The sequence below is a fragment of the Sceloporus occidentalis genome, unplaced genomic scaffold (assembly GCF_023333645.1).
Source record: "Sceloporus occidentalis isolate IW3139 unplaced genomic scaffold, rSceOcc1.0.p SCAF_16, whole genome shotgun sequence".
Classification (NCBI taxonomy): Eukaryota; Metazoa; Chordata; class Lepidosauria; order Squamata; family Phrynosomatidae; genus Sceloporus; species Sceloporus occidentalis.
Window position 1 is genome coordinate 3,718,102 of NW_028316996.1, and position 12,406 is coordinate 3,730,507.

Consider the following 12,406-nt stretch of genomic DNA (forward strand, 5'->3'; position numbering starts at 1 on the left):
TCCAAATTATGTTGGCTACAAAAGCTAATAATTCACCATTTTCCTAATGCAGTTAACGATGATCACATTTACCAATCCTCCATGAGAAACCTACTTTAGAATCAACATATTGGTTTATGGGAACAGTATACAGAAGTGTATTGTGAAATGAATACTTATTAGTGAACACAAACAAAAAAAAGAGTTTTAATACTTGGAGGGGACTGTGACAAAGGGAATGGCTCAGACAGCAATATGAAACTTTCACAGATCATGATTAGGAAGAGCACGTAAACCACTGTTATAGATCACAATCTTTGTGTTAAGTAAGTCAGAAACTTGTAATGCTCTAATTAACATAAAAAAGTATTTTTAAGTATTAATGTTAATATAGTTCAGTAGAATAAAGTAATGTTTTGCAAGCCCACAATAACCATTTTGAATATAAGAAAGTAGCTCTTTGTTTCTAGCATGCAGTAAGCTTCTTCTCCAAGAATTGAAGCTTGTATAATGCAGGGTGCCATTAAGGCAGATACATTTTCCTGGGGTGGCTCTTTATAATGCATAGCAAATTCATGGAGTTGAAAACCATCTTTCTTTACCTGCAAGTAAGATTCCAGGCCCTGCCGCCTCTGTTCAAGTACCTTTGGGATCCAGTTTCGTACATGTTTTGAGGGAATCTCCGGCGTTTTTATACTTTTCTTCAACTGCAAATACATGAAAGTCATAAATTGTATATATTATTGTGTATAGGCCTTTTTGAGCATTACAAGTGTATGGCAGCGGTAGATAGTAGCTTCTTAACTCTAAAATAGGAAGAAAAGGAGTCTACAGTATGTAGACAGTGTTGTCAAAGAGTTGGGGTGGATGGAGATGAGAGAAACTAGTGCTGTACCTCGATGAAACCCAGAGATAATAATGTGTAGCAAGGCTATCAGTCACCCAACTAGATCAACAAACCAAATCTTGAGATAGGTTTAAGATGACAATTTACAATGATTCATGAGAGTTCACAATGCATTCTTTTGGCTGCAATCATATTGGTCCCAAACCGATGGAAAGCCAGGAAGTAGGATCTAACCTGGCTTCCAGCACTTTGCTCTGCAACGCAAAGGTTTTAGCCTAGAAATGTTTAATTAAAGAAATGGCAGGATATGCGTTAAGGGGGTCATATAGCTGCCTTAACCTCTATAGAGGCCAGCAAAAGTGAGGTAAATATGGAAAAAAACATCTTTGCAGGAGTCCAATGATGTTGCGGGCCTTCTTGCTGACGTCGGTGGGTGTTTCTACTGACATTGCAGCACACAGAGTTTTCTAGTGGTGATCCGGAGGAGCTGTGTTTCACCTGGAGTGTTCTCAGGTATGCCTATTACACAGGGCAAAGGGGACATCTGCCCAGGGCATACACATCATCTGGGGTCCATCAACAGCTGCGCCTTTCCCCACTAACTGTCTTTCAATGACCTGGCTGTCCCCTGCATTATCTGGTGTGACTGAAGGCAGAGAAACTGCAGGAAACATTAGGTAAAACTAAGCAGAATAGATTCCATCTTTCCCTACCTCAAGTGTTCCATGAACGTGTAATGTTTGAACATGAGACCAAAGAGCTTCCTGTGCCAGGCTCTCTCACGGGCATGAGAGAGACTGTCTGCTTTTTGTTTAAATGCAAATGAATGATGGTAGTATATGCAAATGAATGAATGGTAGTATATGAATGCAAATGAATGATGGTAGTATACTTTTAATACTGTTAATATACTTGATACATTCCTGAGTTGATTATTGTTGGTTTTGCTTGAAAACAACCAGTATGATTACAAATAAATATATTGTATGCGTATATTCATACATTCATGCTGATGTGTTAAATGAGTTAGTAAACATGTGCACGTGTGCGTGGGGGGGGTTGGGAAAGTTCACCTATAGAGCCAGAAACTCCAAGATTGGCCCTGTTTATGGGACAATACTACCCTACTCTTTGTGTAAAAAGTAGATGATCTTGGACGCTTGGTAGTTCTAAAAACAGTTTAGTAATGATTACCGAGCCTAAAAATGTGAAATGTTGCAAATTGATCAAGTCAAGGATTCTGCTGTCCAATATCTGAACCATAACACTTTTTGTGCACTATGACATTTTCACTGGTAATATACAATGGTTCATAAGGTCATTTCCTAAATGGAACTGTGGAACATAATACCTAATCATTTCTTTTATACACTTTCTAGCCTATCCATCTTAGTAAGGGACCACTGGCCAACTGGACTTTGCTTCACGATAAGGGGCAACAGAACATGTCTTTTTCATCTTTGTTATTGTCGTCAAGGCAAAAAATACAATTTCACGTCTCCTCACTTTATAAATATGTCAAGCTTTCAAGAGGCCATCATCGCAGCTGCTATTGTCAATGACAGAATATGTGGGTGAGTGATAAATTGCCTTAGATGGAGAGACACAAACCTAGAACAATACAGGTGCCCTGCAGGACCAGCCAGCAACATGATAAATACTCCTTAGTTGTGTCTTCAGCCCGTGATAAACAATCATGTCTATGCTTTGCAGTCTCTCTTTCTTTTTTTTTTTTTTTTTTTTTACAAATGTCCAATGCACCGTGGAGCATGGATTAGTTAAAGAAGATGAACAATATTATAAAATCTAGATTTTTCTCAATACCGCTTCAGTAATAAATCACATGGTTATTGTATCCTCACAGTCAGGGGTACACAGTTTATAATATACACTAATAATGTGCTGTTTGCAAGGAAACCAAATTGAATGCCATAAAAAAGGTTAATATATAAAAATCAATTGAAAATATAAATGACACCAAATTGTAAAAAGTCTAAGGCGGATTTGAAATGTGTATGCAAGCTTACAAGAGCTTCTTGTATCTTCTGCACCAGTATGACTTAATGTTTTCATAATGCTGCATATTAGTAGTGTGTATGTGTTCTAGCTCCGATCTTAATCCTATCTATTAAAGAAACACCATGACTCCTTATCATACTGCCTTGGGGAAACAATAGAATGACTCAGTGTTAATTGACACGGATTTTCTGACTAATGAACATAACTGGGAATTTTGTTAGACCTGGAGTCTCCAGGTGAAGTCCTGCTTCCCTGGTCCAGGTTCTACTAAAGGTTGTCTGAGGCTGTCTGAGTCTAGCCCTGTCCCTTCTCATAACCAATCCCCAAGAAAAGGGAGAGCTCCAGGTAGCCTACCTTGGGAAGGCCACAGTAATGCTAATGAAAATCTATGGGACAAGGGACTTCATTGTGGAAGAAGGGACTCCATTACCATTGCCTTAAACAGCTTTGGTGGAGCTTGGGCTGGAAAAGTCACCCAAAATATCACAACTGCCTAAAACGTCAGCCTCCATGTTTGAGCATAATGTAAGTTTACTGGAACAAAATGACATAAACTCCTTTTCTCCAATGCTAAACATTACTGTATATATAGCTCTCTACACAGCGTTGGACTTCCCCTATAATATGCAAGGAGACTGCCGTAAGTGATGGGAATAGTGTAGCATTACGCACTGGAGTACTTATAGAAAAGTGTAGGAACTGGAGATTGCTAAACTTATAATAATATTAACTCTGGGGGGGGGGAGTACAAAATAGAAGGGCAGTTTTAAAATATTAACAAGATGATGATATCCACACGTTTACACCCACTGTATAGTTACAGTTTTCATTAGTATAAAGAAAAAAAATATTTGGGAGACCGTTTTTATGACATTTGCATTCTGTGATTAGGGTTTTTTTATTACCTTTTTATGCAAAGCATGGAACTCACTGTACCGTTTTTCAACAACATGTCTTCTTCCATTTACCAGTACTTCTATTCTAAATACCTGAAAGGGTAAAGGCAAAAAGTGTCTATAATTGTAACAAATAGAAATAACAAACAGAAATTAAAACAAGGATCTGGAACTTGAGTGTTGTAATATATTTATTATATTATAATATATAATAATTAATAATTAATATAATTATTTATCAAAGAGGGATACTTCTAATATGTGTACATCTGTAAGGTATGTATTTATCCATATAAACAGGGATCACATTTTTTCCCCCGGAATATTTTAGCAATAAGAAAACCATACAATAATAATAACAATTATTATTATTTATTGTTTTATATAGCACCATCAAATTCTGTAGCGCTGTACAATAGGTAGACAGGCGATAACAAGTAGTATGTAACATAACAAATTGACTAACAGAGACAACAGGTGAGGAGGGCCCTGCTCAAACGAGCTTACAATCAATAATAATAAAAGATGTACACTTGTGAGCAAGGCTCTCTTTACCTAATGTATCGGTTTATACACCCTAAATAAAAAGAGGATAATAAAAAAAAAAAAACAATTTTGTTTTCCTTTTATTTATGCATCCAAATGATGCCTTTTGCAGTGATTAATAACGGTATTTTACAATTACAGTTTTTACAATTAAATCGTGTGACATTAATAATTGATTTTTTGCTTTAATTATTATTATTATATTAAAGTATTATGTATTTATTCACATCCTGCCCTCACATCTGCATTATAAGGTAATGCAGTAAATAAAATGATACAGCCCTAATCTCTTGATATGAATTACAGTTTTGCACAAATATGTATTTAAACAAAAACATTTTAAGAATACATTTATTTCATGGTTTTAGTATTTTACTTTGAGAGACCTGAAAATCATATTTTAAAAATGTCGAAAGTAGTGATGGGGATGAATATTTTTTACAAATGATTATTATTTTGTCTAAATAAGAGAGTTTTGTATGCAATGATTTTTCCTACCAAATGTAATTCGAAATTTTTTTTAAATGGTATCAAAACTATTTTCTTATATGTTTGTTTTTTTAAAACAAAAAAGTTAAAATTTGCTTTGACAGAATACAAGAATTGATGTATTACAACTATATCTAAAATAAATGGAGAAAGTGCAGGCAGCCACCAACTAACAATGTGAGGAAATTAATTCACTTGCCCTAAAGTGCCAAAGTAAAGAATAACGAATTACAAATTGAAAAATAAAAACAGCATAAGGAAATTGGTTTGTCGTTTAACAATGGTATCACCTGCGAGATAATTAAAAATATACACTGGAATTTAAAACGCTGAATTCTGTTTAAAGATAGTAACCGACAGAGCATATTTCATAGACTTTACTAAAAACACATACTGTAAAATATCAGTATGGAGATAATTCTATAAATTCAGATCAAAAGGTGCTTGGCTAAGATAAAAAGTTTGATCCGGGTAAAGACTCTGTTACTAATGCACTAAGAATGTACGAAACCATTTTTTTTCTCTCAAAGAAAATAAGATTAGACGTAAAAGATATCGCAACATGTCTGTTTTTTGCATGGTTGGTAAAACTAAATAGTTGTTAAAAACAAAGACTTGGAGCAGTAAGAATTTGGAAGTCAGAAGCGATTCAGTGAGGACAAAATAGTAACGATTTCAGGGGAGAAGAAGATAAGACAATTTAATGTGCCGTATTTTTTTTTTTGAATGGAATACTTACAAAGGTAGGGATTTCCTAACCAATTCAGAGGGATTTGGGGATTTAGGGATTATCTAATTGAATATAAATAGTGACATTAATCCATGTTTTGTTCAGCCAAGTTTGCCGGGTATTAAATTCCGTCATTTGATTACTTTTTAGCCCAGATCCCATTCAGTGTGTGAATGGAAAGCTACCTATGGTTTATGGTTAAGGGGCAGATTCTCATGGTCACACAGTCTGGAAAATACTCCTTCTTATTCTATGCTTCTGGGATTTTATTTAAGACTCCCAATTGGTGCTTTTGCTACAAAAATGCTATGGTTGCTATCCTTGCCTGAATGCAGATGACCCAAGTTTATGTTTAAATGACGACAAGTCATTTAGAAAGTTCCCAGGTATGGTTTGGTCATAATTAGAAAGAGCCTATGTCTTTTAATGAATTGTAATTTTACTCCATATACCATACACCCAGACATATTCAAAATTACCTAGTTATCAGTGTTAAAAACACAGCCTCAAGTCTCTCGTTGCAGATACATTATTTTTATTATCATGCATAGACTATGGTTATTTTGGAATCAATTATCACATACACAATAAATCCTTGCACGGAGATCCAGTCTAATATAAGCCAAAATGTTCAACTGATTCCACAAGAGTTTTCACTGTGTTGTTTTTAACAAAGTCATAAATAAAAGGTCCCAAGTTCCAGTAACACCACCTTGGGCACATACTTCCCTATGAATCTCTGTCACCCAAAATATGGAATCAGCATTTCTCCATTCAGCTACCGGATTCATCATGGAGAATACTGAAAAATGCTGCTCCAAGATTTGGCATTGATTTTCTAACCCCAAACAAAGAGGCTTTCATAGTTACATGATCTATCATAATCAGAAGATTTGTATCTTGGCTTTGGTCTAAAAACAATGACTCCACGAAAATAGTTGAGTTGCAAAACACAGAAAATGTTTTTTTTTAATGTTTGAAACAGCTGTTTTAGAAATACACAACAGAGGACATAATAAGAAAGAACAGACATCATAATCGAAGGGGACTTTCTGAATTTCCAGCTGGGTAATTATAAAGAAAAATTATATTAATTCCAATAAATGATATAATTCCAAAATTATAATATATCCACCCAACTCATGGGTCTTCATAACAAAGCGACTGTTATTTTAGTGAATCGATAAATTTTTATACAAACATAACACATACATTTACAAAGAGACCATGACAGCAAATTATTGGAGTCTAATAATAAGATTAAAGTAATCTAAAGCCATTATGTACATTGTAATTCCTACGACAGCCGAGCATCACATTTAATGCCCTCTATGCATCTGCTCATAATCCCTGTCCCCCCAACCATTACACAGTTAGATGCATATGGCCAAACATGTCACAATAGAGAGCATGCGTGCAATTTTACCACCAACCAAAACTGACTCCAGCAAGTGACCCAAAAGGTGTAATGAAACCCCTACACGTACATATGCAAAAGCCCCCCCCCATTGATTGGTGAACCTGTATGGGTTATTAGAGTATCCCTTTAAGGTCTTAGAATAAACCACAATGTTCTTACATCAATAACCGCTTCTTCTTTCAACATGATTGTGACCTGTTTAGGCATACCTTCTCTACTGGTTTTAGGTTGATTTTCCAAAACAAACTTAAAATATCTAGACCCTTTCAAACTCTACTAATTACACTTAACTCAGTATTTTTTTTCTTTTGCTTTATTGTGTTCCCTCGATAACAGATGCAGATTTGAAGCACAGACCTTTTCCCCTATAACACAAAAACTCCTAACATGTTTTGTTGCTGCCCTGAATTTGCATGAATCCACTTTCAACATCTCCACCTTGATAAAATGCAAATGCCACCGTACATAAGGCCAGCGTCTGACTCTTTGCACAGACAGTCCAAAACAGTTTTCTTGATCTCTTTCAACTTGATGTCTTGTCAATATATGGATTGTCTTCCTTTCTAATTCACTGAAAAAAAGCTAGTTTTCCATTAGTCTCTGTCTTTCTAATTTTCGATACAGGTTTACTAAATGTAATTATTAAGGGCAGATTCATGAAAGCAATTACTGAGCTACTGGTTTGTATCTTCAAAGTCTTAATAAGCAGGGTGAAGTTTGAAAGCTATCTCGAGTAAAGAAATTTCTACATCATGATGAGACCATATTTCCTCTATAACAAAATGGTCAGTGGCTGACAGTAAAGTTTTTAAAGACTATTTTTTTTGTAACTTACATGAAACCTATGACTAATTTTTTGAGTAAAACCAATATAGTATAAGGATAGATTCAAGGGGGTGCAATCAGCCGCTGGCCTCGGAAGCAATCACTATGGAATAACCCTTTGGGCGACCGCCTGGCCTATGTGTCTATGCAATTGGAAGATCGAGGAGATCACGTCGCCGCAAGCACTGCCATATTGCCCTCAGTCGGTGAGATCCTCTTCCCCGATTGGAGGATCGCTAGAAAAACGCAGACATTTGGGCGGAAGTTCCCACCAGGTAATAACTGCGGAGATGCAGATGAAGAAAGAAGATAGCAGATTAAAGATACAATATAGAAGAGAGGAGAGAAGGGAGAAGATAGAAGATGAAGATCGGAAAATGGTTGCCGGAGAAGGCAGGGAAGCACAGACGGAGAGGGTTTTGCTAGCGGCTGCGCTCATCTCTATAAAAGAGTAAGGCAGAGGCCCATTGGCCCAGTGGTATTCCTGACCCAGTCTGCCCCTGGATAGCGTGCATACATCTTCAGAATGTCACAAGTAACTTACTGGAGTAATAGAGCAGTACATTTCTGTGGCTTAAAACACCCTAGGTAGAGTGGTATGGTGGCTTCGAAAAATAATACAAAGTGGCCTCAAATATATGGATTTTCAGTGGTTGCCCCTCAGAAACATTGATTGATATTCCATAAAAGATACTGACTCAACTTACAATACATCATAATATAATATTTTTGACTCTGTATCTGTACAGTGTAAGGCTAAGTATATGTGTGTTTGATTTAAACTAATACTTTGTTGAAGCACCTTTCAATCTTATTACAGCAATCAGTCTTATTGGGTAGGAGTCTATTAGCATGGCACATCTCCACGTGGCAATATATGCCCACTCTTCTTTGCAAAAGCGCTCCAAATCTGTCAGATTGCGAGGACATCTCCTGTGCACAGCCCTCTTTAGATCACCCCACAATCCCAATTGGATTCAGGTCTGGGCTCTGGTTGAGCCATTCCAAAACATTAATCTTCTTCTGGTGAAGCAATGCTTTTGTGGATTTGGATGTGTGCTTTGGGTCGTTGTCGTGCTGAAAGGTGAACTTCCTCTTCATCTTCAGCTTCCTAACGGACGCCTGAAGGTTTTGTGCCAAAATTGCCTGGTATTTGGAATTTGGAACAGCTGAAGAAAAACAGCCCCAAAGCATGATGCTGCCACCACCATGCTTCACTGTGGGTATGGTGTTCTTTGGGTGATGTGCAGTGTTGTTTTTGCGCCAAATATACCTTTTGGAATTATGACCAAAAAGTTCAAGCTTGGTTTCATTAGACCATAACACATTTTCCCACATGCTTTTGGGGGACTTGATGTTTGTTTTTGCAAACTTCAGCCGGGCTTGGATGTTTTTCTTTGTAAGAAAATGCTTCCGTCTTGCCACCCTACCTATTCGTATGAAGATTGTTGTCGCATGTAGCACACAGTCAGTACTCGCCAGAAATTCCTGCAGTTCTTTTAATGTTGCAGTAGGCCTCTTGTAAGCCTCCCTGACCAGTTTTCTTCTCGTCTTTTCATCAATTTTGGAGGGACATCCAGTTCTTGGGAATGTTTCTGTTGTGCCATATTTTCTTCACTGTGTTCCACTGTACTTTGAAAATTCTTCTCCTGACTGATATCTTTCAACAATAAGATCCCTCTGATGCAACACAGAGGATCTTAACAGTAGATTGAGTACATTAGCTCTCTTCTGCCCCCACATAGTATAACACATTGTAAAAAAAATTTAAAAAATGATACATTTTGCCCATATTTTATTTCATTTTGTGCATAACTAAGTCATTTAATCTACCTTCGAGTGTATGCTATTTTTTCTTGAAATGTTATATATAGTTTACTACTTTATGTGATTTATAAATGCCTGTACACAGTACAGATGCTATCTATGCCTGATGAAGTGGGAGATATAATCAAAAAAGTAAAAAATGTGGAAAATGGTGTGTAGAGTTACTACAAGAGATATTGGGATTTATTCACAAAAGCACAAGTTTGCAAGAAGTACTATATTTATGGAGTCCCTGTCCTAGGGATGACCTAGTGCAACCCCCTGCACCTGGCTCCAAGATGCTTTTTTCTTCCACCTTGTGTCCTTCTGATAGATGATGTGTTGCCTCAGAAGAATGCACGCTAAAAGAGATACAGCGGAGGCTGTGCTGGCTAGGCCCAGACATCAGTAGTATAAATGGGGTCGTTACAAAAAGATCCAACCTTCCCAACCAGCCCATTAAGCAGCAGCATCTGCACCATTGTGGACAGATCCTTCAACAGGGTGATCTATCCCCGGAAATGGTAATGTGCCCACCCAGATGTCATGGTTTAGGCCAAAACTGGTTGTTTTGTGCGCAAGTTGAAACACTTCAGCTTGTTGACTTAACTATGCTTAATGAGGGGGCAATCCCTGTGAGCTTCACCTACAAGATGAGCATGGTCCTGTATTGTATTGCTTACTGTTTATGGAAAAATACTTTACATAGTGGTTGGTGAGAGGTGTTATAATGGTTTTGTTATCAGTGACCATTTCACAAACAATCTTACGAAGTGGTAATAAGTATCACCTCCGTAACTCATAACCTGACCTGCTGTTCACACAGGAATGTAACCAAAAAGTCAAGCTCTTCAAAACCAGGGACAGAATGCATTTTTATTTCTCCATTATTTTTGAAACTATGCATTAAGGGAATTAAAGAATCCACATAAATCAACATACTAAGCTGGGGTATATGGTAAATGATGAGTCAACCAGAATTCGAGCCCAGTAAGCCATATAACATTGGTATTATTCATGATGGCCCACCATCACGCAGCCCCACCAACAAAGAATACACCTCAACGTACTTTCTTGTTAAAATCAATAGCTAGCACAGTATAAAAAGTATAAACAATGTGAACGTTGGCAAGTACAAGATGTGTTTAGTCAAATGCATATCCTTCAAGCCAAGGGCAAATGCATGGGGTTGCTGAGGAACCCCTCCCATGCATTTGCAAGGGTGGAAAAAAATATAGGGTACACTGAGCTATCATATACATTAAAGTGCCTGAGTGTGGGTAACATTAAAACTAATATTTTGTTAACAAGAAGCGCAAATAATGAATAATCTGGTAACTCAATGTTAATTATTTTAAGTTTTTTTTGCTACATTCAAAGTCAAGCCACTTATTCCTACCCTCTGCCCCATGTGTCCTCAAAATTAGTCTTATAGATTTGCTTGTGAGGCTAAAAAAGAAAAAATTAGCTAAATAGGCAGCAACTCAATAATTAAAAATAATTATTGTATTTTACAGTCCAGAAACAATGTTTTTTTTACATGAATTTTACATATCTTAATACAGACTCCTTTTACTTGCTCATGCTAAGAATTATCTCATTGAGCATAACTACATCATAACCTACATTCTAACGCTCAGAATGAAGCCTTCATAAGAGTGATTTACAGAAAGTAGCGGTCAACAAAGCAAGTGTTGTTTTGAAGGGTAAGAGAAATAACATTCTTCATTCATGCTGTTTTCTGCCATCATGTCAAGGAAATTACTGAGACAATATCAGTAGTCAGTCAGTTCGCCGGCAGACCCAGGTGACAGCCTTGGCAAGCAATCAAGTTTCTAGATTGTGACGTTTGTTTACATCATTCAATGGTACTTGACAGTTGTGAAAGGCCACATAAAACTGCTTATTGATCATTGCGAAATCATTTGAAGGGATAGATGAGGTTGTTTGGTAAGACTGCAGGTGCACTTAGGTGAAGGCATTTAGCATGCCTATACTCAAGTGTTAACTAGTATACAACTTCATTAGTTCACGCCACTAGCACTTATCACATCGTACGGACATCCTTGGACGGTTTGTCTATCAAGGGATGGAGACAATTTACCTGCCCCAGGATCAATTATCGAGCAACTGATTTTCTCATGAAAACTTGCAAACTACTAAGAGAAGTGTCCAGGGGCATATAGAAAGGGACTTTGAGATCTTAATCCTGACCAGTCCACAAATACCAGTTTAATGAATTGTTCTTCTAATTTCAGAAGAGCATATGGCAAAGTGTTTATTAATGTCATGCTGTGGTTTTTATATTCTTATAGAACACCTTATTTTTATATCCCTGTACAAAAGTATGACAAAAAACTTAACTATATTAATATACATATATCCACCTTGCATAAAGCAGCTCTGAAAACCCAGACCACTTTTAACTCAACCACATGAATTGTTTCACACATACAAGCATATTCTGATACCATGCAACAGAAACTCTAGACACAAAGTGGCTTATAACTGAAATATACCTTCTACTAACCCTTTAAGCACCACGCAAAAAGGACAGTCAGTCTTTATACACCTGGCTAACCAAGTATCAAGAATATGTATAGATCAAAAGCCAACTAGATATAATTAGATACTTTATGCATCGCATACAAAGCTTAAAAGTAAAATGTGATTTAAAAATTTGTTATCAATATTGCTTTATTTTTTTTAATTCTGTACGGGCAGCAGATATGGGGAGATAATCTAAAGTAAAGCCTAAAGTAGCCAGGCAGTTGAGAGGATAAAGCCAATATCATGCGCTCCTGTATATAGGAAAAACCCATGGCTTCAAAGCATGAAGTTAAATTCCT

At 36.7% G+C, this 12,406-nt stretch overlaps 1 protein-coding gene across 1 annotated transcript in view; it reads right to left on the minus strand.

Annotated features, from left to right (window-relative positions):
* LOC149302951 (sorting nexin-24-like) overlaps positions 1–12,406 on the minus strand; it is a 55,582-nt gene that overhangs the window by 26,927 nt on the left and 16,249 nt on the right. The window contains exons 2-3 of the mRNA XM_089481911.1: positions 3,751–3,834; positions 582–686 (exon numbers count right to left, since the gene is read on the minus strand). Of these exons, the coding sequence (XP_089338037.1) occupies positions 582–686; positions 3,751–3,834 (189 nt within the window). The remainder of the gene's footprint in view (positions 1–581; positions 687–3,750; positions 3,835–12,406) is intronic.